The sequence below is a fragment of the Nansenia antarctica genome, assembly GCF_963989245.1.
Source record: "Nansenia antarctica genome assembly, chromosome: 3".
Lineage (NCBI taxonomy): Eukaryota > Metazoa > Chordata > Actinopteri > Argentiniformes > Microstomatidae > Nansenia > Nansenia antarctica.
Genome location: NC_137688.1, coordinates 9,596,068 through 9,623,567, shown reverse-complemented (window position 1 = coordinate 9,623,567; position 27,500 = coordinate 9,596,068). Strand labels below are relative to the sequence as shown.

Here is a 27,500-nt window from a genome sequence, read left to right as displayed (position 1 = left end):
AGCTGCTGTGTGTATACCATATTCTCATGTGTGTGTGTGTGTGTGTGTGTGTGTGTGTGTGTGTGTGTGTGTGTGTTACCTATGCGGCAGAATTCCCTCAGCACAGAGAACAATGGAGCCTCAGCCCCAAATACATTCACCACCTCCAGTCAAACATCAGAGACACGTGTATGTATACACACACACACACACACACACACACACACACACACACACACACACAGATGAGATGAAAGCAGGGGTCTTCAACAGAAACATCAGTGGAGACCTTCGACCTCTCTACCCACACAAGACCACCTCTCTGTCTCTCTTACACACACACACACACACACACACACACACACACACACTCGCAAGCAAACACACACACACACACACACACACACACACACACATCCAGCACGTAGGCTTTTTGAAATGGAAATTACATTGCCCTCTCCCAGGAGAATCTACTCTACTGCATTTTGCACCTGCAGAAGACTGTGGACTTGAAAGCTTGCCTGGTGTGTGTGTGCGTGTATGTGTGTATGTTATGTTCAATAACAGCATGTGTTTCCAGAAAGGGCAACATTTTCACTGACCCAGACACAAGGACGCTTTGAAATAGCTCCACTGCCTGTGTGTGTGTAGAGCTTTCAAAGGAGCCTCACAGGAAACATGAAAAAACATGACATGTTAGACACTGTTCACAGGGAACAGCATGTTAATGTTAGACACTGTTCACAGGTAACAGCGTGTTAATGTTAGACACTGTTCACAGGTAACAGCATGTTAATGTTAGACACTGTTCACAGGTAACAGCATGTTAATGTCAGACACTGTTCACAGGTAACAGCGTGTTAATGTTAGACACTGTTCACAGGTAACAGCATGTTAATGTTAGACACTGTTCATAGGTAACAGCATGTTAATGTTAGACACTGTTCACAGGGAACAGCATGTTAATGTTAGACACTGTTCACAGGTAACAGCATGTTAATGTTAGACACTGTTCACAGGTAACAGCATGTTAATGTCAGACACTGTTCACAGGTAACAGCATGTTAATGTTAGACACTGTTCACAGGTAACAGCATGTTAATGTTAGACACTGTTCACAGGGAACAGCATGTTAATGTCAGACACTGTTCACAGGTAACAGCATGTTAATGTTAGACACTGTTGTGACGATCCACACTGGTACCACCAGTGGGCGCCAATCATCTGTTGTCTTGTTGACCTTCTCTTTTGGTTCCAGATGGGCACAGGTGGGGGTGATCATCCTGATTGTCCTAGGAACTTTAAGAGGGGGTCAAATTGATGGACTCGGTCTCTTCCTTGTCGACCAGCAGCCTTTTTGTTTGTTGTTACTATTTACTTTATCATTATTTCCATTTAACATATTATTCTTTAATAAATCTCCTATTATTGTTACCCATGTGTCGTCTCCCTTTTTGTCACCTTGTCCTGAGCCAGGCAAGCGTAACAAATTGGGGGCTCGTCCGGGATTGAATTTGGTGAGAGCAATATTCTCTCCCTTTTCATAGTTGATATTCGGGATTGGATTGTTGGATTTGTCCAACTCTATATTGGGAGACCCGCATGGTTATTGTTTATAGTTATTGGGTTTTGGTTGGATTGGATGTAATGTATTGTTTAGTATATTTGGTACGTTGGTTTGGGTGCTGGTGACGAGGGGGAGCTGGCCGTCCGACTGTGCTGACAAGGACGTAACTCTTGGTATTGGCTGTGATCTTCGGCTGGAGTTTGGTGAGTGCTGTGTTCTATGCAAAGCAGAGAAGGATAGGTAGGGCGGGTGGTTTAGATACCATCAGAGCTATACGTGAACCCCCGTGCTAGGAGTAGAAGCGCTTAACGCTTGTTTATTGTTTTCGTTTGTTATTTTTGGTGTGTTGAACGCGGGGGCGCCACCAGGCATTTGCTTGGTGGAAGAGTTGCATGTGAACGCACTGAAGACTAGCTGAGTGGTTAGTCAGTCATTACTGAGTTAGATGCGGGGCAGCTCTTACGAAGTATGTTAGTTACTTTTCTGTTTTGTATGTGTGCACAGTTACTCGCTTTAAATGGGCTGAAGATTATGGCTGATATGGGAGTAGTTTATAGGAGGAGTTTGTAATAGGAGGGGAGATTCCCGTTTGTTAGGGTTGGTTAATATTGGTTATTTGATTATATTGAGTTATGGATGTTTTTGAGGAGTTTGTGGCAGCTCCGTCGGTCGATGGATTGTTACAGTTAACGAAGGAACAACTGTGGAAGGTTGTGGAACATTATGAGGTTAAGCTTGAGGTGGTGAAAGGCCGAGCAAAGAAACAGGACGTAGTGGAGGCTTTACAGACTACGTTAATTAATAGGGGCATACTAAAGGGTAAATTGTCTGTCCCTAAAATATCCGTTGGGGTTGCATCTGGGTCCACTGAGTTAACATTTGATCAACAGAAGGTCAACAAGACAACAGATGATTGGCGCCCACTGGTGGTACCAGTGTGGATCGTCACATCCCCCCCCTTAAAACAGAGGCCTACTAAAAAGGTCTCTGCAAATTTGTTTCCCAGATTACAAATAATACAAATAATAACAATAGTTTATGGCAAAGAAAACGGTGATCTCTGCCACACAGCCTAAACGTCAAATCCCAACCTCCCCTACAACCTACCCACCCTCCAGATCAACAAGATCAATAGTAAAGGCACTGACTCAGTTCATATCCATTTTCGGTATTCCTCGGGTCATACAGAGTGACCAAGGGACAAACTTTACATCGAAAATGTTTGCTGAAGTTTTGCGTCACTTACGCGTTAAGCACAACACCGCCAGCGCGTATCATGCTCAGAGTCAGGGGGCCCTAGAGAGGTTTCATCAAACACTGAAGTCATTGTTGCGCTCTTATTGCATGGAGCTTAAGAGGGATTGGGAGGAGGGACTGCCTTGGCTCATGTTGGCAGCACGGGAGGTGGTGCAGGAGAGTACAGGGTTTAGTCCAAGTGATTTGGTGTTTGGGCACAAGGTGAGGGGCCCGCTGGCAGTGCTACAAGATGGTCTTAAGACCGCTGATCCACCTACCAACCTGATAGATTATGTGCATGGTTTTCACCTGAGGTTACATCTGGCGGGAAAAATGGCGAGTGAGTATTTGACTGTGGCACAAAGTAAAATGAAAAGACTGTTTGATCGCCGTACTGAACCACGAGTGTTCTGTCCTGGAGACCAAGTGTTGGCGTTATTGCCTATACCTGGTTCACCATTCCAGGCGAAATTTACGGGTCCCTACTCTGTTGTAAGACAGGTGTCCGAACAGAATTATTTGATCGATACTCCTAACCGTAGAAAGTCTACACAACTTTGTCACATAAATGTATTAAAATGTTATTATTCTCGTTCACCTAGGGCCGGAGAAGATGCGGTCTTGGAGGTGAAGCCGGTTGTGTTGTCCACAGTGAATGGGGTGTCTCCATCTCCATCCACTCCTGTGGTGGCAGCAGGGTGGGAGGAGGATGTGAGTGGGCCTGGAGATGGTGTTTTGCGTCCTCGGCTCAAAAATTCTGAGACGTTGGCTGAATTATCAGTTCTGTTTGGTCATTTGACTGAGGAAAACAGTAGAGAGTTAGAGGGGTTGCTTGTTGCTTTTCCCTCATTGTTTTCAGATACCCCTTCTTGTACCCACTTAGTGCAGCACGACATAGACGTTGGAGAGGCGAAGCCGATTCGTCAACGGTTCTATCGAGTCCCTCTGGAGAAACGCCGCCGCATGGATACTGAGGTTCAGTATTTAATAAATAACGGGCTGGCTGTTCCTTCAAACTCCAGTTGGGCATCACCGTGTTTGTTGGTAGGAAAGCCAGACACGACAGATAGGTTCTGTACAGACTACCGAAAGGTTAATAATGTGACTAAACCTGACTCATTTCCTTTGCCCAGGATGGAGGACTGTGTGGATGAGGTGGGGTCTGCCAAATTCGTTAGCAAATTTGATTTGCTTAAGGGGTATTGGCAGGTCCCACTGACCCCTCGCGCCCGAGAAATATCTGCCTTCATTACACCGTCTGGGTTGTATTCGTACAACGTCATGAGTTTTGGTCTCCGTAATGCGCCGGCGACTTTTCAACGCCTGATGAATCAGGTGGTTGCAGGGCTGGATGGCTGTGCGGTTTACCTTGATGACGTTGTGGTGTATAGCAACACGTGGGAGCAACATATAGAACGTATCCACTCACTGTTTGTACGACTCAGGGCTGCTAACCTTACTATCAACTTGGCAAAATGTGAGTTTGCAAGAGCTACTGTCACATATTTGGGTAAGGTAGTAGGGCAAGGGCAGGTCCGGCCAGTGAGGGCTAAGGTCCGTGCTATTGATCAGTTTCCACCCCCCACCTCGAAGACGGAGCTTAGACGTTTTTTAGGGATGGTGGGTTATTACCGCAACTTCTGTTTAAATTTCTCAACTGTGGTCGTCCCTTTGACGAACTTATTAAGGTTGAAGGCCAAGTTTGAATGGTCTCCAGGTTGCCAGAAGGCTTTTGAACAGGTAAAAATGCTGTTAAGTACGGCTCCTGTCCTGGCAGCACCTCGTTTGGATCACCCGTTCCAGTTGCAAGTGGATGCTAGTCATGTTGGGGCTGGAGGGGTTCTTTTGCAGACTGACGATCAGGGGGTAGATCGACCGGTCAGTTTCTTTTCTAGAAAGTTTAATTCGCACCAACTGAATTATTCTACGATAGAGAAAGAGGCATTGGCACTGGTTTGGGCTCTGCAGCATTTTGATGTTTATGTGGGAGGGGGGTCCCATCCAGTGGTCGTTTATTCAGATCATAACCCCCTGACCTTTTTGCATTCTTTGCAGAGTCCGAGCCAGCGCCTTATGAGGTGGACGTTGTTTCTACAGCCATATAACATCACTATTAGGCACATACGAGGCGTGGATAATGTTATCGCCGATGCGTTGTCACGTGCTCCGGAGGGTCTGGGTGAATCCATGCTGCCGGTCTGAGTGTCTTGTCTTTAATCTCTCTTTCTCTTGCTCCTCCCTCCTTAAATAGAGCTTTTCCCGGTACCAGGAATTGCTGGAGGGTGGGTAGGTTGTAGGGGAGGTTGGGATTTGACGTTTAGGCTGTGTGGCAGAGATCACCGTTTTCTTTGCCATAAACTATTGTTATTATTTGTATTATTTGTAATCTGGGAAACAAATTTGCAGAGACCTTTTTAGTAGGCCTCTGTTTTAAGGGGGGGGATGTGACGATCCACACTGGTACCACCAGTGGGCGCCAATCATCTGTTGTCTTGTTGACCTTCTCTTTTGGTTCCAGATGGGCACAGGTGGGGGTGATCATCCTGATTGTCCTAGGAACTTTAAGAGGGGGTCAAATTGATGGACTCGGTCTCTTCCTTGTCGACCAGCAGCCTTTTTGTTTGTTGTTACTATTTACTTTATCATTATTTCCATTTAACATATTATTCTTTAATAAATCTCCTATTATTGTTACCCATGTGTCGTCTCCCTTTTTGTCACCTTGTCCTGAGCCAGGCAAGCGTAACACTGTTCACAGGTAACAGCGTGTTAATGTTAGACACTGTTCACAGGTAACAGCATGTTAATGTTAGACACTGTTCACAGGTAACAGCATGTTAATGTTAGACACTGTTCACAGGTAACAGCATGTTAATGTTAGACACTGTTCACAGGTAACAGCGTGTTAATGTTAGACACTGTTCACAGGTAACAGCGTGTTAATGTTAAACACTGTTCACAGGTAACAGCATGTTAATGTCAGACACTGTTCACAGGTAACAGCGTGTTAATGTTAGACACTGTTCACAGGGAACAGCATGTTAATGTTAGACACTGTTCACAGGGAACAGCGTGTTAATGTTAGACACTGTTCACAGGTAACAGCATGTTAATGTCAGACACTGTTCACAGGTAACAGCGTGTTAATGTTAGACACTGTTCACAGGGAACAGCATGTTAATGTTAGACACTGTTCACAGGTAACAGCATGTTAATGTCAGACACTGTTCACAGGTAACAGCATGTTAATGTTAGACACTGTTCACAGGGAACAGCGTGTTAATGTTAGACACTGTTCACAGGTAACAGCATGTTAATGTCAGACACTGTTCACAGGTAACAGCATGTTAATGTCAGACACTGTTCACAGGTAACAGCGTGTTAATGTCAGACACTGTTCACAGGGAACAGCATGTTAATGTTCGACACTGTTCACAGGTAACAGCATGTTAATGTTAGACACTGTTCACAGGGAACAGCGTGTTAATGTTAGACACTGTTCACAGGTAACAGCGTGTTAACACCCTTCCATCCCCTCTAGGAGAGAACAGCGGCAGAATAACAGAACACAGACTGAAGCCAGAGGGGCGGGGGAAGAGGAGGCCCAGAGGCCTGCATCCATCTCTCTGTCTCATATTGATGACCTCATCGTTAGTACTGGTGTCTGAGGCATCCGGTTGAGAGGAAGCAGGAGATAAAGAGAGACCTGGGTCGCCTGGGTGACGACTTATCGGGAGGAAACGTATGAAGTGAAAGTAGGAGGAGAGATAAGATGGGAGGGAGGGAGAGAGAGAGGGATGTGATGTGTGTGTGTGTGTGTCGTATACCACCGAGAGCTTGAGGGCGTTCCCATTATGTACGCTCTCCTCTTCTCACAGAGTCTCTGCTCCTACAGTAGGATTCCCTCAGCACATAGAACATGCTTCACATGTTTACATCACCTCCAGTCAAACACACACACACACACACACGCACACACACGCACACGCACGCACGCACTTTTTTTCAGCCAGTGGTGAGAAGCACCAAAGGGAGTCTGAGAGCAGGAATCTCTTCTTCATCAGGAACATCAGTGGGAACCTCAAGACCTCTCTAGACCTCTCCCTCTCTCTCCCTCACTAGACCACCTCTCTCTCTCTCTCTTTTTCTATCCTCACAAGACCATCTCTCTCTCTCTACCCTCACAAGACCATCTCTCTCTCTCTCTCTACCCTCACAAGACCATCTCTCTCTCTCTCTACCCTCACAAGACCATCTCTCTCTCTCTCTCCCTCACAAGACCATCTCTCTCTCTCTCTCTCCCTCACAAGACCATCTCTCTCTCTCTCCCTCACAAGACCATCTCTCTCTCTCTTTCTATCCTCACAAGACTATCTCTCTCTCTCTCTCTCTTTCTATCCTCACAAGACCATCTCTCTCTCTCTCTACCCTCACAAGACCATCTCTCTCTCTCTCTACCCTCACAAGACCATCTCTCTCTCTCTTTCTATCCTCACAAGACTATCTCTCTCTCTCTCTTTCTATCCTCACAAGACCATCTCTCTCTCTCTCTCTCTCTCTCTCTACCCTCACAAGACCATCTCTCTCTCTCTCTACCCTCACAAGACCATCTCTCTCTCTCTCCCTCACAAGACCAGCTCTCTCTCTCTCTCTCTCTACCCTCACAAGACCAGCTCTCTCTCTCTCTCTCTCTCTCTCTCTCTCTCTCTCTACCCTCACAAGACCATCTCTCTCTCTCTCTCTCTCTCTCTCTCTCCCCTCACAAGACCATCTCTCTCTCTTTCTTTCTCTCTCTCTCTACCCTCACAAGACCATCTCTCTCACTCTTTGACACACGCGTACACAGATGCTCACACGCTCACACACACACATGCACACGCACACGCACACGCACACACACACACACACACACACACACACACACACACACACACACACACACACACACACAATCGTCCTGTCTCTCCATGTTAAACAGTCTGTTCCCTGGCGGTATGGTGAAGGTAATTACATTTCAAGCTGCCCATCAATCAAAAGTGCAGAGAGGAATAGAAAAAAGTCTGTCCTTTTGACTGTGGAAACCTCCCGGCTACCGCTGTGTCCCATTTACCCTCCTCCCTCCTCCCTTATCACTCTCTCCCTCCTCCCTGCCGCCCCCTCCCCTCCTCCTCCTCCTCCTCCTCCTCCTCCTCCCTCGCTCTGATTCCCAGGGTAAATGTCCCCCCCAGCAGAGTCCATGGCAGCTGAAGGGTGACAGGAAGCTGCTGTGAGGCATGCTGGGTATTGTTCTCTAATGAGGTGATCAAGCCGCGCCCCCCTGGAAGGCACAGAGAGGATCCTCCAAACTGCCTCTTTGTCTGTGCACACGACTGCATCCAACAGAGAAATCCTTCTCTACATTACTACATACTGTTGGACGTCCTCCTCTCTGTGACTGCCTCACCCGTCTCCCTCTCCGTTTGTGGCATACATCTCTATCGGAAACCTTGATTGGAAACCTTGAACGGAAACCTCAATCGGAAACCTTGATTAGAAACCTCGATCGGAACCTTGATCGGAAACCTCGATCGTAATCCTCCATCGGAAACCTCGATCGTAATCCTCGATCGGAAACCTCGATCAGAACCTTGAACGGAAACCTTAATGGGAAACCTCGATTAGAAACCTTGATCGGAAACCTCGATCAGAAACCTCGATCGGAAACCTCGATCGGAAACCTCGATCGGAAACCTCGATCGGAAACCTCGATCAGAAACCTCGATCGGAACCTTGAACGGAAACCTCGATCGGAACCTTGAACGGAAACCTTGATTGGAAACCTTGATCGGAAACCTTAAACAGAAACCTCTATGTGTCTATTGAAGGTCTGCCTGTCTTCACTAAGGGTTATCTCCCCCTCTGTGGTGGTCAAACCCCTCAAACACACAGCAGGAGACGGCAGCTGAGGGTGAAGAGAACACAGCAGAGAGAGCCGTAGGCGAGTGACAAGGGAAGAGTCCCCAGAGCCTAACACACAGGGGCGTGTGGGCGTGTGGCAGGCTAAATTAATCCAGAGGGGGAGAGTGTGTTGGTGTGTGTGGCAGGCTAAATGCATTCCTAAGGGTGTGTGTGTGTGTGTGTGTGTGTGTGTGTGTGTGTCAGGCTCGCCAACGGGTTTGGTCTCTCCACACATCTCATTAAGCTCATTAGCATTAGTCTCATTAGCAGAGCTGTCTGGAGGAATCACAGCACTAATCACTATCCAAACAATACTAATCTGAATCCAACCAATCAATGATAGCGTCACTGTGAAGAGAGCCAATCAAGTGTCGATAACAGAGCCGAGGGGGCGGCCCTACGGCAACTCCAGTCCTACTGTGACTCCCTCTAACCCCATGGCTACAGCCCTGCTACAGTCACAGTGGTCTAAAGACACCATGGTCACTGCTACAGTCACAGTGGTCTAAAGACAAAATGGCCAGTGCTACAGTCACAGTGGTCTAAAGACACCATGGCCAGTGCTACAGTCACAGTGGTCTAAAGACACCATGGCCAGTGCTACAGTCACAGTGGTCTAAAGACACCATGTCCACTGCTACAGTCACAGTGGTCTAAAGACACCATGGCCAGTGCTACAGTCACAGTGGTCTAAAGACACCACGGCCAGTGCTACAGTCACAGTGGTCTAAAGACACCATGGCCACTGCTGCAGTCACAGTGGTCTAAAGACACCATGGCCAGTGCTACAGTCACAGGGGTCTAAAGACACCATGGCCAGTGCTACAGTCACAGTGGTCTAAAGACACCATGGCCAGTGCTACAGTCACAGTGGTCTAAAGACACCATGGCCAGTGCTAGAGTCACAGTGGTCTAAAGACACCATGGTCACTGCTACAGTCACAGTGGTCTAAAGACACCATGGCCAGTGCTACAGTCACAGTGGTCTAAAGACACCATGGCCAGTGCTACAGTCACAGTGGTCTAAAGACACCATGGCCAGTGCTGCAGTCCCTCTGGGCTACGTGCTATCACCAGGCTGCAGCAGGAAGGAAGCTAAGACAAGGCAGCAGCATTGACTGCAGATGTCTTATGTCATTACTCAAGCTATGGCTGGCTGAGCTGACAGGACTCCTGAGGGAAGCAGGGCTACGCTGAGCTCCAACAGGTGACCCCCCCCCGCCCCCCCTAGAGAAGGCTCTGAGGCGACATGTCTTCAGAGTGGAGACTCTGAAGCAGCCCTGTCCACAGTAACCTTTAGCCTCCTTAAAGTTGCTTGGCTCCTGCAAATTGGCTCTGGAACAGGCTGATGCAACGTCTCCGCAGAAGTCAGCGTAGCACCCCGGAGGCAACGAACCAAGCCACATCTATACGGTTGAGGAACGTGTATTGGATGATAAATGGGTTCCTGGGAGGTCTCCAGAACTAAAAATAAGACCGAGAGCAAGGGGGAAATCCTGGATCCATATGGCTGCAATTATAGTTTAAAGTCTGTTTGCCTTGATGCAGGTTTCTACAAGGCATGACAAATGCTACTGTAATGTAATGCCGCTCTCTCTCTCTCTCTCTCTCTCTCTCTCTCTCTCTCTCTCTCTCTCTCTCTCTCTCTCTCTCTCTCTCTCTCTCTCTCTGTGTGTCTGTCTCTCTCTCTCTGTGTCTGTCTCTTTCTTTCTCTCGCTATCTCTCTCTCTCTCCGGGCCATTGAGAGCAGATGTTAACTCCACTCAGAGCCATCTACTCTCCAATAGAGACAGAGGCCCAGAAAGTGTCTAGGTGTGATTGGTAGACATGATCAGGCCAGTTTAAACTGAAGTGGCTGTGCCCTTCAGGGTTGTGTACAGCCTTGCACTGTGTCCAGTTAGATCTAGAAGTCTGAAGGTATAAAAAATAAATAAACACCAGCTGTAGCCCATCAGACGGCAGGAGCCCACTGGTATATTTAAACAACCTTTATTTGAATGGGCCGGATTCCATGTAGGGAAATGATGCTGTAATAAGCTGACACATCGAGCTGGCTTATTGAAGCCCTGTTCAAAGCCGGGCATGGTGGACACAGCTTAGATGGGATCTCAAAGGACAAAGGGCCTGTTTCTCCAGCTGTCTGGGTCGGCCCAGGCCTGATCCACTTGGCTCGGGTCTGGGTCTGGGCCTCTCCTTGGGCTCAGATATTCCACAGCATAAGTCAGTGGAACCCTTGGCTCAGAGAGGATTAAAGGCACACACAGTAATGTCATCTAAGAGGTCTGGCAGGGTGAGGCTGTGTTATTTGGCAAGGGTGAGTTTGACTTGTGACACACACACACACACACACACACACACACACACACACACACAAACCCACAGGAAGGACAGGGAGCGAATGAGAGCAATTTTCTCTTCGTCAGACGAAAAGCAAACAGAAGATGAGAGGATGAAAGACATAGACAGGGAATCAATAAGACAAGCCAGGTGGATTAGTTCAAAGCAAGCAGATAAAGTTACAAAGGCAAGCCTGTGTGTATGTGTGTGTGCATTATGCATTTATGTGTTGCTATGTGTGTCTCTCTAATGGACTGTGACAGCCGATAAAAGCCATAATTCATTCCTCCGCCACCTTCGACTATCAGAAGCATAGATAGCTGGCTACGAGGCAGGGGCAGTACTGAAGGTTTAGCATTGCCGAAGAATCTCATCTTGCCGTGAATTCAGACTGATCGAGTGTAAAGGTGCAGTTAGTGGTCAACCCTGGCCTGGGTTCTCCCTCCTCATAAATCACTAAATAGAGCACGAGAGAGGGGAGGTTTTCTTGATTCATAAGGTATCCCTCCTGGGTTTCAATAACAGTCTCTCTACTCTGACTTTCCTGGTAAACAGGCTGGCTAGATGAGATGGAGCTCATTGGCCATGAGTCTCCTATTCATTTCAAAATGACTCCATCCTGCAGTGACTGTTCTAATAATAATAATAATAATAATAATAATAATAATAATAATAATAATAGATTAGACTTATATAGCGCTTTTCTAGACACTCAAAGACATTCTAAATAGAATCTGAATCAAGACATGGAGAAAGAGACAGTGTTGGTGTATTGTAAGTGTGTGTATGTTGGTGTATTGTAAGTGTGTGTATGTTGGTGTATTGTAAGTGTGTGTATGTTGGTGTATTGTAAGTGTGTGTATGTTGGTGTATTGTAAGTGTGTGTATGTTGGTATATACTAATGTTTGCTCTGGAGTTGTAGCAGTGGAGCAAAGTGCTGACTGCATTGAGATGGCAGTAATGAAGACGTTGGATATTTAGGGGTGAGAAAGAGAGAGAGGGGGGGGGTGACAGAAAGGAGTGATGAAAAAGAGATGAGAGTGGAAGGAAACACCTCCTCCAGGTGATGATTGGGGATGGGTACAGCTGTCTTAGAGGCCCCCCACTGGCCATGCATCCCTCGCGCTCTCTCCCCCTCCTAACAACACCTGACGCCCACCTGAAACAGCCCTACCTGCTGTCAATGATGAGCAACTGAACTCAAGTTTGGGCACGGGTGTGTGTGTGTGTGCGTGTGTGTGTGTGTGTGTGCGTGTGTGTGTGTGTGTGTAGAAAGATAGATAGAAGGAAGATAAAGTGTAGTGAAGGCTCTTGAGAGTTTCGCCCTGATTTGTACATACGCTCCCGCATCAGCATTCCTCTCCCTCACAGCAACGCAACAATTATAACTCTACAACACAGCAACGTGTATCATTTGAACTCGAGCAGCGAGCTAGCCTGGAGGGAATAAATTCAGAATCTCATAAATTGTGCAAATGAAATCCAATACCGAATACAGCAGGTGGGAAGAGCCTCCTCTAAAACCCACTTCATTTGAAATATGGACTCGCTGCTGAAGCACTGTGTGATGCCCATATTTCTGTAGCGGTGTTGATAAGAATGTGCATTTAAAACAAGATAACAGAGGTGATTTATAAAAGGCTTTGGGGGGAAAGTCGTCGTAATAAGGAGAGAGAAAAAAGACACGTGAAGGCATAAATCGCCCGAGACGGAGGTAGAGGAAGGAGGGAGTAAACCTAACGTTGAAGTGATAAATGTCCGCCGAGCTTTTTAATGATATTGAAAAACCTAATAAACACACGGGAGCGTAGCGCCCGCCAGCTAGCTTTAGGCCAGTTGTGTTTCATTCATCTCCTTCTCAGTTCCAAACCATTAAACAAACGTTGGTCATCAGTCTACAAGGACCTCTGGCCACCTCTCGTTCACTCCGCCCCTCTCCCAAGGACGGACCAATGACTCGTCTCCCTGGTCCGTCCCCCTGTGTGACACATGACATATGACTGTTGGCACGGCAACTTGGCTGACCGCCTCAAGCCAAGATTGTCACTGCTGTTTTTCTCTCCTCTCTGCCCGTGTTCACTCTTACAGATCTGAGAAGAATCGTCCTTCTGCCTGGGCATTGGGTGAAAGGCCCAATCTGCCCTATTTGGTTGGTTAGCAGCGTAGCAGCAGGCTTTTGTACGCACTGCTTGGCTCAGAATCCGAATTTGAGAAACAGAAGCACAACTCAGGAGAGTAAGATGCAGTTTAATGCACATTCATCATGTTCAAATCATGTAAGTGATGCAGCCAGAGCTCCTCCCACCCTGCTAATGAACCAATCAGAGCCTGGGACTGAGCTGTGAGGATCTCCAGTCCTCACATAGGGCTTTCACACCGGCAAAGAACCGTGCCGGTTCGCGTTCGCGTTCGGAAACCTCCGAACGTTGGTGCTGTCTGGAGAACGGGCCCGCGTTCATACCAGTGTAACCAGAACCATCCGCGTCATCAATGCTGGGTGATGAAGGGGCGGGATAAAGAAACATTTCACAACTAGATGGCAGCTACTTCACTGGAAAAGAGGATAATATCTTCCACTACAGTATCTGAAATAAACACAATTTTCTGTGAAACAAAACAAAAGACACTTTCTATATGCGTTCTTTTACTAATCAGCTGCTCCGTTACTGGAATAGAAATGGCTTACGAAATTCGCGTTCGCGCATGTCCGCGCGCGTGTGCGTGTGTGTGTGTTTGCTGAGCATGTGAGGAAGATAAAGAGAATAATGACACTTTTGATATTGTTTTTGTTCACTAATGATTAGATTTAGATTAGATTAGATGTTGTCTACTTCCTTCTTGCTGGTCTCTGCAGCCTAGAATATGACACACCCACTGACGACGTGACTGTTCTACGTTTTGGTTCGCGCTTGAGAACCACTATTTTCTGGTGCCTGCTGCGAACCAACTTTTCAGGTTCCGAACCAATTGAGCTTCGGTCTGAACGCGCCGGCCGGTTCCAGACTTGGTTCGCGAACGCGAACCGGCCCGGTTCTTTGCCGGTGTGAAAGCCCTAACACTGATAACAGAGTCGTAACTCCATCTGGCTGACTCAGCTCAGCCTGTCCACTCTAATAGAGCCACAGAAAATGGCCGACGTAGGGCCTAGTCTAACAGGAGCAGGGCTGCAGGACTCACAGACTCCATCAACCAGTCTGTACTGCAGCAGCACAGACAGAGATAGCCCACCTTAAACACCGCAGCCACAGACAGACAAATACTCCCCCAGTAGACACAGACAGACAGATGGACAGACAGAGACAGACAAGAGACAGACAGAGATAAGAGACAGACAGAAACAGATACAGACAGAGACAGAGACATACAGAGACAGATACAGACAGAGACATACAGACAGAGAGAGACAGACAGAGACATACAGAGACAGATAGACAGACAGAGACATGAGACAGACAGAGACAGACACAGACAGACAGACAGAGAGACAGAGACAGAGACATACAGAGGCAGACCGAGACAGACAGAGAAAGACACAGACACAGAAAGACAGACACAGACAGATACATAGAGATAGAGACAGAGACATACAGAGACAGAGACAGACAGAGACATACGGAGACAGACACAGCCACCTATGTAGCATTTAGATACCTGCGTAGCATGTAGCCACCTACGTAGCATGTAGCCACCTACGTAGCATTTAGCTACCTACGTAGCATGTAGCCACCATCCAACATAGCTGACCTCAACCGAACTGGTTAAAAAGGGAAGCAAACCAGTCATGCTAAACGCAGCCACAGACAAAGTACTGGGCTTCACTGGGAATGTCAGGATGTTGGAGTCCAAGCCAGCAGGCAGAACAACCAGGTCAAACATGACACCTAAACCACCAGACATCTGGCCTGACATCACCTGGCTAAAAGAGGAAACCTTACAACTGGTAAAGGCTGGACTGTTATGTTGAGTCATGTACAGAAGGAACTGGAGTCGTGTACGGAGTTAAATAGAAGATCCAGATGAAGAGAGAGAATCCTATGTACCTGGCATGAGGGGCTGTCCAGTGGGAGCCATGCCCAGGGTTGTTCATGATAAACACACGCTACAGATACATAGGTACAGTACTGTACAGTAGGTGTCTACGGGCATATAGAGACTATGTACCTGGCATGAGGGGCATGGGAGCCATGCCCAGGTTGTTCATGGCCGTGGCCCAGGCGTTGGGGTCTGACATGGGCATCGCCATGGGGCTGGAGTCCATGGTCATGGTACGGATCGCTTCTGTTGAGAGAGAGAGAGACAGAGAGAGAGACAGAGAGAGAGAGAGAGAGGGAGAGAGAGAGAGATGAGTATTGTATGGTCTTAAAACACTTTGTTAGATTTCCTCACATTTTCCCAATAATGGCCTCATTAGCATTCCCCCCCATGTCTGACCTCTACCAAGACTGGGCATCCTGATGATGCTGTTGCTGTTTCCCATACTGACTACTCTCTTTGTTTGTCTCTCTCTCTCTCTCTCTCTCTCTCTCTCTCTCTCTCTCTCTCTCTCTCTCTCTCTCTCTCTCTCTCTCTCTCTCTCTCTCTCTCTCTCTCTCTCTCTCTCTCTCTCTCTCTCTCTCTCTCTCTCTCTCTCTCTCTCTCTCTCTCTCTCTCTCTCTCTCTCTCTCTCTCTCTGTGCGCATGCGTGTGTTTGAGTGAGCGAGCGAGCGAGCGGTTTTGACTGAGCGGTTTGCGTGAGTTAAAACTTTCTGAAAGTTATTTCTATCTTTCTATCTGTGTGTCTATTATATGTACGTTTTGTTTGTCGTTTGTTTAGTGTTGTTAGTTGAGGTTTGGTGGGTGTTGGAGCGCGTAGCAGCCACCAGTTCTGCTGGTCGGCATGCCACCTGCTACCATGGGCTTTGAACGCCTGACGCGGAGACATGCGATAAAGCTTTCTCCGGGACCAAACTGCACCGTGGAAGAGTGTAGTTTGGCCGTCGGAGCTGTTGTAGGGCATGATAGTGTGAGATCTGCATCGCGGATGAACAACGCAGTTGTAATTTTTTTGGACTGTGTTGATAAAGTGAATTTGATGGTGGAGGAGGGAGTGGTTGTCCAGGACACCTTTATCCCTGTGTTTCCTTTAGTAAGTCCAGCACAAAGGATAACGATATCTAATGTTCCTCCTTTTGTGAGAAATGAGGTCCTGGAGAGGGAACTGGCTAGGCACGGTCAGTTAGTGTCCCAGGTGAAGATGATTTCACTGGGTTGTAAATCCCCTCTGTTAAAGCATGTGGTATCTTTCAGAAGACAGGTTTTCATGATTTTGAAAAATGGAAGTGATCTTAAGTTATCAATGAAGTTTAGAGTGGATGACTTCGATTATATTATTTACATCACTTCAGATACAATGAAATGCTTTGGGTGTGGGATGGAAGGCCACATGATTAGGTCCTGTCCTAATAAAAGGCCTGGGTCCACTGAGCAAACACCGCCGTCAACCGGGGCAGGCCCAAGTAGCTCAAACACCAACAAGAGTCGAGAGAGAACCTCTGGGAAGAAAGAGACAGGAGAAGGGTTGGTGGAGAAGACAGGACAGGCTCAGAAGGTGCAGGAGGAGGGGTTAGACCTGGTGGAGAAGACAGGACAGGCTCAGAAGGTGCAGGAGGAGGGGATAGACCTGGTGGAGGAGACAGAACAAGGTCAGAAGGTGCAGGAGGAGGGGATAGACCTGGTGGAGGAGACAGAACAAGGTCAGAAGGTGCAGGAGGAGAGGAGAGGCCTAGGCCTGGTGGAGGAGACAGGGGGGGGTGAGCAGGAGGAGGGGATAGACCTGGTAGAGGGGGCAGAACAGGGTGAGCAGGTGCAGGAGAAAAGGGGAGGTTTGGTAGTGGAGGCAGGAAAAACGGGAAAGGGGAAGAGGAAGCCGAAGGCTGTTGAGAAGGCCACTGTGGTCGAGGAGGGTGAAGAAGTGGGAGCTCAGAAGACAGGGGTCGGAAGTGAAGAAAGAATCAGACTGGGCAAACGGGCTGGTCTAGCTACTGGAGAAGTAGAGGATAACGCAAATGAGGAGGAAATGGAACTTAATGCTGATGGTATCAAAACTACACAAAAAAGGAAAACTGAGGTCAGTCAATCTGACTCCAGAGCAAAAAAGTGCCAACCAGAGCGGGAGGCAGTCATTGACAGTGAGGACTCTGACGTAGGGGATGATGTGGAGTCTCTGCCTCCCACTCAGCCTCAGGCTGACAGGAGGGATGGGTATTCTTTGAATAGAATAAAAACTTTTCTACAGGATACGAAAGGCACAAGGGCAGTTAAGGTGGAAACTTTTTTTCCTGACATTAAGTTATTTGTTGAGTCCGCTAAATGGCTAATGAAACGCAATGACATGAACGATGAAGGTTTCTCTGAGCAGGAGATTTATCGGTTAAAGAAAATTGTCCAAAAGGCAAGAACAAAAATCTCCAATGAGGGTTAAGTTATCTGGTCTCTTTTTAATACTTTATGTCCTGCAGGTTGGGTATTTTATCATGGCAGAATTCAAAATAGGTACTCTAAATCTAAATGGGGCAAGGGATGATGCAAAGAGGGCATCTCTCTATAAATTAATGGAATTAAAGGGTATTGATGTGATGCTTATCCAAGAGACACACAGCACTGAGGACAACACAGTGGCCTGGAAAAGAGAATGGAAGGGGGAAATAGTTTTAAGCCACAACACCAGTAATAGTGGTGGAGTGGGGATTTTATTTTCCAGTCATTTTTTACCCCAGTCATGTGAGATTGAGGAGGTGGTAAAGGGACGTCTTTTAAAAGTAAGAGTTTTATATGAGAAGGTGAAAATGGTATTTATTGTTGTTTATGCCCCAAATGTTGGTTTGGAAAGAGTGTGTTTTTTAGACTCTTTGGCTGATGTTATTAAGGGGTGTGATAATGAAGAATTTTTATTTCTGGGAGGGGATTTTAACTGTACTGTAAACCCCGTTTTAGATAGGAATCACCAAGAGCCTCACTCTGCATCTCGTAGTCGTCTCTCTAGGGTAATTGAGACGCATGAACTGTGTGATGTGTGGAGGCGGATGCATCAAAAGAAAAAGCAATACACTTGGGTTCATACTAGGGATGATGTTTTATCAATGGCCAGACTTGATCGGTTTTATTGTTTTAAACACCATTTTAGTGTTTTTAAAAGTTGTTATATAACTCCTGTTGGTTTTACTGATCATTCTCTTGTGTACTGCTCTGTTTTTATCAAGTGTGTGAAACCACAAAGTGCTTATTGGCATTTTAATACGTCTCTTTTAACTGATACAAATTTTAGGAACGCTCTTACCTATTTATGGAAGGTTCATAAGCAGACAGAGGACAGTTTTACCTCAATACAGCAGTGGTGGGATGTGGGGAAGTGTAAGATTAAGCAGTTTTGCCAACAGTACACCCAAAATGTTACTAGAGACATAGCCAGATCTATGAAGGCTCTAGAGATTGATGTGGAGGAGCTTCAAGAGCTCGCAGAATCCACAGGAGATCGAGGCCATATTGGGGCTCTCAAAGCTAAAAAGTCTGCTCTGGCTGACCTGTTAGGTATCTCAGCACAGGGTGCTCTGGTGAGGTCACGTTTTAGAAACATTTCGGAGATGGATGCATCTTCCCGTTTCTTTTTTGGTCTGGAGCACAAGAATGGTCAGAAGAGGCTCATCCACAGCATGCGCTCAGACACAGGTCATATACTGTCTGAGTCCACTGACATCAGGAGGCATGCTGTTGGATTTTATAGTAGCCTCTTCCAGTCTGAACTTGGAGAGGAGCAGGAGGTATCGCATGACTTTTATGAAGGTCTACCAAAAGTAGAAAAAGAGTCCAGCGCAGAGCTGGAGGCGGATGTGTCTCTTGATGAGCTCCATACTGCCCTGCAGAGCATGGAAAATGGGAAAGCTCCAGGTATAGATGGGTTGCCTGTGGAGTTTTATAAGAGAATGTGGTCAGTGATGGGGGAGGATCTCCTGATGGTACTCAAAGATAGTCTCACTGGAGGACAGCTGCCGCTGAGCTGCAGGAGGGCAGTAATTACGCTGTTGCCAAAGAAGGGAGACTTAATGGAGATTAAGAACTGGAGGCCTGTCTCACTTCTGTGTACCGAGTACAAGCTCCTCTCCAAGGTGTTAGCTACCAGGCTGAGAGAGGTAATGGGGAAGGTGATCCACCGTGACCAGACCTATTGTGTGCCTAACAGGTTGATCAGTGACAATGTTTTTTTGATTCGGGATTTTCTGGACATCTCTAGTGCTTTGGGGTTGGAAACTGGTCTTATTTCCATAGACCAGGAGAAGGCTTTTGACAGGGTTGAACATCAGTACTTGTGGAAAACTCTGGAGGCTTTTGGTTTCAGCCCAGGTCTCATAGCCAAGATCAAGGCCATGTACAGTAACATTGAGAGTGTGCTAAAGATTAATGGTGGTTTGAGTGCTCCTTTTAAAATTCAGAGGGGTATTAGGCAGGGGTGTTCTTTGTCGGGAATGCTGTATTCCCTGGCATTTGAACCCCTGCTACACAGACTCAGGGCAAGCCTCTCTGGTGTAAGTGTCCCTGGATGCATCGCACCTTTTAAGCTATCAGCATATGCAGACGATTTGGTTATTTTTATAAGTAAACAGGAGGATATCAATGTGTTAGTTGAAAATGTGGGACGTTTTGCTTTGATTTCATCGGCTAAGGTCAATTGGGGGAAGAGCGAAGCACTCATGGTAGGTAACTTGAGTAGTAGACTCATGTTACCAGGGGGCCTGCATTGGAAGAAGGGAGGGTTTAAATATTTGGGTGTGTTTTTAGGGGATGAGACTTTCAAATGTAAAAACTGGGAGAACGTACTAGCAATAGCTCAAGGTCGTTTAAAGAAATGGAAATGGATTGCACCAAACATGTCGTATAGGGGTCGTGTTTTGGTAATCAACAATCTAGTGACTTCCACACTGTGGCACCGCCTGATGTGTGTCGACCCCCCAGTAGACCTTCTCCCTAAACTTCAAGCTTGTTTTTTAGATTTTTTTTGGGACAAGCTGCACTGGGTGCCCCAGAGTGTTTTGTACCTGCCCAAGGAGGAGGGTGGGCAGGGTCTTGTGCACCTGTGCAGTAGGGGTGCAACTTTCCGACTCCAGTTCATTCAGAGACTTTTCTATGGGCCAAAAGACTTGGTGTGGAGGCCGGTGGCTTGTGCAATACTACAACGGCTTGGAGGACTGGGACTGTCGAATTCTCTGTTTTTAATGGATTTTAGCGGTGCTCGTTTAAATGTTCTACCTGTTTTTTATCGTGTGCTTTTTAAAACATGGAGTTTGTTCAAGAAAGGACCACTGGATTACTCAAAGTCGTTGTTCTGGTTGTTGAAAGAGCCAGTTGTACTGGGAGCGCGTTTGGATGTAGCTGGTGGGCCGGGACTGACACTCTCCGAACAGCTCTGCAGGTCAAAGGTCACCACTTTGGGACATGTTGTGAATCTGACAGGAGCAAACATGGACAATGCTGCTGCCCTGGCTTCGCGTTTGGAGGTGAAATCCATCAGGATGGTCAACATGATGCTGGGAAAATGGAGGCAGGGGCTCAGTGAGATAGAACGTCGCATGTTGACAGAGTACAAAAACGGGTCTCTTCATCCTAGTGATGAGGATCTTTTTCCTACAGTTAAGCTGCAGCCTGATTTTAAAAACTGCACAGGGCCTCTTTTAGCAATAGGAGATGTTTCTGGTGTGTTTCTTGATGTGGTTAAAGGTAAATGTATGTACAGACTGTTGGTCAAGGTTCTCCACAAAGAGAAGCTCAACGGGAGAGGTGATACTCCCTGGAGAGCACACTTTGGTCTCAGCGATGAGGTGAAACCAGAGTGGCGAGCACTGTACAAACCACCATTATTCAAAAGAATTGGCGATCTGCAGTGGAGGGTTTTACATGGCATAGTGGCTATTAATGCTTTTATTTCCATACTGAACCCTGATGTCTCACATGACTGTCCTTTTTGTGCGCAACGGGAGACAGTGTTTCACTGTTTTCTAGACTGTCCCAGGCTGTTGCCTTTGTTAGGGTTATTAAAGAGACTTTTCCAGTCTGGTAAAGAGGTGTTCTCAAAAGAGAGGTACATTTTGGGTTTTAAATACAGCAAAAAAGAAAAAAACAAGTGCCATCTGTTTAATTTCATTTTAGGGAGAGCAAAGATGGCTGTGTATATCAGTAGGAGAAACAAAGTAAAACAGGACTCGGATCATGACGCCGTATGTCTTTTTAAAAAGATGATCAAGGCCAGACTGGGCATAGATTTTAACTATTACAGAGCTATGAACAATTTGGATCAGTTCGCCATTATATGGGCACATGAGGGAGTGTTGTGCTCTGTAATAGCGGATGAGCTGGCATTGGCAACTGAGCTGACTTGACTTTTTGTTTTGTTGTGTGTTTAAAAATTGTGTATCAAGTCGTTTGTAGTTTTCCTTGACAGGAAGACGAGTGATATGTACAGTTAATTGTGTAATGTTTTCTGCTGTAATGTCGGAATAATTGATAAATAAAGTGTCGTTAAAATTCAAAAAAAATTCTCTCTCTCTCTCTCTCTCTCTCTCTCTCTCTCTCTCTCTCTCTCTCTCTCTCTCTCTCTCTCTCTCTCTCTCTCTCTCTCTCTCTCTCTCTCTCTCTCTCTCTCTCAGAATAAACAACAGCACCCACCCCCAGAGATAGAATCCTAGAAAACTCCAGTAAACATGAGCAACGCTGGTTTATATCTGACTGTCTCACTGAATAATCCACATAAAAAGACACAATTATAGTACTAAGCAAAAAAAACAAGAACTGTCGGGCATTTGTCAGGCAGGCATCAACAGCATTGAAAGGGCATTTCTGGCCAACTGCTATAAACACATACAACCCAAGGCAGTGTGATCTTCTGCCAAGCGTAAGCTCTCGCACAGCAAAGCAAACACGTTCACACGCCTACAGTAGAAGCCCTAGGTGAAGGAAACAAGAATAGCACAGCATCCAACACTAAGCTCGTTCTCCCCATACCAAACTTTTCATTTCACAACTCTGAAGCGGTCTTTAATTCTCTCCTTGCTCTGACCTCTCCCCCCGACAGAGCTGCAAATTGCGCTCTCTCTCTCTCTGGCCCCGGTGACTGCCGGCTTGGCCACTAAACTGCACTCCTGCCGCTCACAATGCAAAAACAAACACAGGGTGGTAAAACAAGGTGCAGGGCTGAAGAGACACTTCAAAGGTGTGTGTCAGTGCCCTCAGATGTGTGTGCGCGACGCGTGCGTGTGTTACACACATTAAAGTCCCATCTCTACTAAGTTGTTACCATGGCAAAGGCAGCTGAAACCTTTCACTGTTGCTATGTTCCGATGCAAATGTCATTCCCAAGTGGCTCTGAGGCTGTTAACCAATTATACCTCCATTTACTGTTCCCCTGGCTACAAAGGTGCTTCAACACTTATATGACAGAGAGAGGCTGGCACAGAGAGAGAAGGTGGCGGTGTCACTGGTTAAACAGTCCTAGTAAATATGAGACTTGTTAACCAATTACATTATTCAAGATTCAAGATTCAAGATTGCTTTATTGTCTGTCACAGAGTGACAGAAATTCTCCTTTGACAGGCTTTGTGCAGTTCATGAATACGGTATCCACATTAAAAACACACATAGGTCACATACATACAATAAAAACAGACATAACGGTGTTTATAAAATGTAGTGCCTATTTAAAAAGTTCAGTCATTTAAAAATAATAGTAAAAAAAACAGTATTATTATTTAAAAAGCTAAAATGTTGTGGTTTAAAAGAAAAACAGTGTGCTTCCTATTTTAAAATGTTCAGGGCGGTGGTTGCAGTGGGAATGAATGATTAGCTGTTCCACCCCCATTAGCTGTTCCACCCCCATTAGCTGGGTTGTGTTTTACAGCAGGTCAAACAGCATGTAAACAGTCAAACTGACCAGTCAAACAAGGCAGAGACGCTGGTAAAAAAAAGACACAACAACATGAGACAGTGTAGAGTCAAGGACACCTCTAGTTTGTAATATGACGTTGGTTAAAGAGCCATGGCCTTCGATGTGATCCAGCCCTACCCACAGGTGTTCAGCTTCTCACAGGTCCACTGTGTTGTTTGGTAAAATGGTAAATGGACCGGACTTATATCGTGCCTTATTCCAAAGCGCTTTACAACGGACTCTCATTCACCCATTCACACGCACATTCAATTTGGGGGTCAGTGTCTTGTCCGAGGACACCTCACCAAAATGGCCAGGCCGGGATCGAACCTCCGACCTTGCGATCATTAGACGGCGGCTCTACCTCCTGAGCCACAACCGCCGCCCCCAGTTTAAAGAGACCGTGTTCCTGACGTTCAGGCTCACAGGCAGAGACGGAGTGTTACAGCAGGGTCAGGGTCAGCCAGCCCCGCAGGCCACAGGCTCTGCGTGATGATCAGGGTTCCCTCAAGGAGGAAGTGTCACAGTCGCCCTCCCTCTCTCTATTCATCCCTCCCTCCCTCCCTCCTCCCTCCCTCCCATGACGTTAGTCTGTCTGGCCTTCAGGCTATACAAATTGACCTTCAGGTCGGAGTTCTGGCTCTGTGACCCTCTGTGTCCTTCTACTCAATCATATGAACACGGAGCAGAGGGAGCCTGTCTGAATAGCAAACAGTGGTGGAAAAATCAACAACAGCCGGACGCCCATGCACCGAGCTGTCCCAGCCAGACACGAGACAGTGAAAGCACCGTTTTGCTGGCAGATGTGTGTTATGTCAATACACATTTTAAGATTGACACAGGTGCTGTGCTAGAAAATGGCAGGAATTAATACAATGAAAACATTTATCGATTACAAAATAAATAAATATAGATATATAATATATTAATCCTAATCTACAATGGAGAAAGTAGTATATAAATAAAGACAAACCATTTAATGAGAAGGTGTCCATCATCAATGGTTTTTCTTTATTTATATACTGTTTTCTATAGACTGAAGACATCAAAACTATGAAAGAACACATATGGAATCATGAAGTAAACAAACAAAGTAGCCACCTTTTGCTTTAGTGGTTTTCTCCCACGTATTCTACAAGAGAAGAAAATGCTGGGTGGTGTTCACAGTTTCCTTTTCCACTGACACACACACACACACACACACACACACACACACACACACACACACACACACACACACACACACACACACACACACACACACACACACACACACACACACACACACACACACACACACACACACACACACACACACACACACACACACACACACACACACACACACACACACACACACACACACACACACACACACACACACACACACACACACACACACACACACACACACACACACACACACACACACACACACACACACACACACACACACACACACACACACACACACACACACACACACACACACACACACACACACACACACACACACACACACACACACACACACACACACACACACACACACACACACACACACACACACACACACACACACACACACACACACACACACACACACACACACACACAACACACACACACACACACACACACACACACACACACACACACACACACACACACACACACACACACACACACACACACACACACACACACACACACACACACACACACACACACACACACACACACACACACACACACACACACACACACACACACACACACACACACACACACACACACACACACACACACACACACACACACACACACACACACACACACACACACACACACACACACACACACACACACCAAGCTGATTGAGAGAATGCCAAGAGTGTGCAAAGATGTCATCAAAGCAAAAAGTGGCTACTTTGAAGAATCTAAAATACCAAACATATTCTGGTTTGTTTAACACTTTTTGTTGTTGTTTACTACACAGTTCCATATGTGTTCTTTCATAGTTTTGATGTCTTCAGTATTTATTTATTTTTAAAGTTATTTTTTCTGAGTGGGGCAGTCCCACTCATATTTTTCATTTTTGTATTGACAGTTACAGTGAAGATTTAGACAGGAAGGATGGGTGAGAGAGAGGGGAGGGATGACATGCAGGATATGTCCCCGGCCGGAATCGAACCGGGGACCCTGCGGTTACATGGTCAGCGTTTAACCAACTACGCCACGTAAGCGCTCCCGATGTCTTCAGTATTAATCTACAATGCAGAAAATAATACAAATAAAGAAAACTGTTGAATGAGCAGGTGTGTCCATACTTTAGACTGGTACTGTGTGTGTATATATATATATATATATATATATATATATATATATATATATATATATATATATATATATATATATATATATATCAGGTTTGGACAGGCACCTACAGTAGTGCATAGTCTAATGACAACTGAAATGTAGGTCATAAAAGCATAGACAAAGGCACGAGTCAAGGGAGTAGATAAAATACATCGATTGACACGAAGAATCCCTAAAAGGGGCCCCTACAGAGGGCTACAAAGAGGGCCCCACCCTGTCATCCTGTCTATGTAACGCTGGGGGAACCATAACCTCCCTGATCTGCCCATGGCGCGGGGCTCTGATTGGTCTTTGAGCTGCAGTAAAGGCTCCCCCAGGGTGCTGATGGGAAATGAAGCCGTTTTAAGGCCCACGGTTGAAGACCTCCCAGCAGGCCAAGAGTAGCTCAGGGACATTTAGTTTACAATGGACAAGGTCTTAACAGCTAACAGGCCTATTACTGGCTCTTAAGACAAGGCTCCAGGAACTCTGGCAATCACCCCAAGGACAATAGGAGGAGGCAGAGAGGAGCGAAACAGAGGCAGAGAGGAAGAGAAGAAGAGGCTGATGAGAGGAGGAAGAGGGAAATGGAGGATGGAAAATAGCTTGCTACTTAAGACTTTATTTATTATTTTGCGAAACATTTAGCATAATGATAGAGTTCTAAATGACGAGAGAAATAATTACGAATTCTACGAACCTATAATCACTGCATCAACACAAATGTCCTCCCTAAAGAGAAAATTGCATGGCGTGATGGTGCATTATCTTTGCATGAACATGTGTTTCTAGTCCCAATATTTTAGGAGAAAAAGTTACATCCACAACAAACAAATGACTCTGTTTTCTGGCTCTGTGTCGTTAAGAGTCTCTCCATGCTCCAGGGTATTGGGGGAGACACCTGACATTCTCCATGAGGAACAATCCACAGAGTCGTTCTATGCATGAAACGTCCTTATGCATGAAAAACACACGCCAGGCAGAATAAAAAATGCACGCATTGCGAAATTGCCTGGTAGGAGAGGATGGCTTTCTGACCTTAATCTAGTGGAGGCAGGTACAGTGTGTGTGTGTTCTGGATGTGTGACAGCAGAGAGTCCCTCTACCCAAGTCCTGGGTCAGCACAGCTCCTCATTAAGCACACAAACATCAACTGAGCAGCATCCCAACCAGGGAAACAGCACTTTTCTGTATTTCATAATAATAATAATAACAAAAAATAATACATTAGACTTATATAGCGCTTTTCTAGACACTCAAAGACGCTTTACAAACTGAAAAGATCGAGTAGTAATAGTAAAAAGAAACCAAAAATAAATAAAAGAAAGTATAGGTGTCTAATACATTTTTAGATTACTAAATCTAAGTCTAAGTGTCTTTGTAGGACAATCTACTCTGTATACTGCAATTACACCTAGATTTCGGGCGGAGAAGTGGCGAACGAGCAACGCCAGCGTCCTCTCTCAACCGGCATAAAACCTGTATCTTCATGCATTCATAACCTGTATCTCAACCCACAACACAACTGCGATGACGGGGACATCACAGTGTGCACCAACCCACCCACCCACCCACCCATCCACCCACCCACCCACTCACACAGGCAGCCAACCACACTTTTTTTCTTTAATGATGTATTTCGTCCCCTTCTCTTGGTTCCTTTGATCTCCTAATTACAGTACAGATCTCAGGGCTCTTATCATTAGCGGTGGCGCTTGGTGAGCTCAGAGTGGGGTTGATACCAGATCTGCTCATTTAGGATTAGGGCCCATGAAAGCAGCCTGAAGGCACAGGTCTCTTACGCAGCAGGAAACCCCCCAGCCTGGGCCTGCCTCCTCTCCCTCAACACGCTACTAGAAGGCAGGGGGTAATGGGTTCAGAGATATACACTTAGTTATATATAGTTATATAGTAACATTCATGAGCAGATACAGATCGAAAAACACGACTTAAAACGTTGACTTCTTCTTCTCACATTTTAGGTTGTGCTTACAATCAACAAAGATGAATCAAGAACACTGGCAGCATTGTGGTAAAAAAGTACATTTGTTTTAAATCATCCAAAGAGGTAAACATTTATCACATTTACAAAAAGAAGAAGAAGAACACACTGCTGCCAGAGAAATTTTTTCGGCCAC

The 27,500-nt window shown here is 46.1% G+C and overlaps 1 protein-coding gene across 1 annotated transcript in view; it reads right to left on the bottom strand.

The window, feature by feature from the left end:
* The window catches only part of LOC308152413 (ecto-NOX disulfide-thiol exchanger 2-like), a 106,162-nt gene that overhangs the window by 42,252 nt on the left and 36,410 nt on the right, over window positions 1-27,500 (bottom strand). Inside the window, exon 2 of the mRNA XM_080525392.1 lies at window positions 15,219-15,335. Within this exon, the coding sequence (XP_080381518.1) occupies window positions 15,219-15,321 (103 nt within the window). The 5' untranslated portion in view covers window positions 15,322-15,335. The remainder of the gene's footprint in view (window positions 1-15,218; window positions 15,336-27,500) is intronic.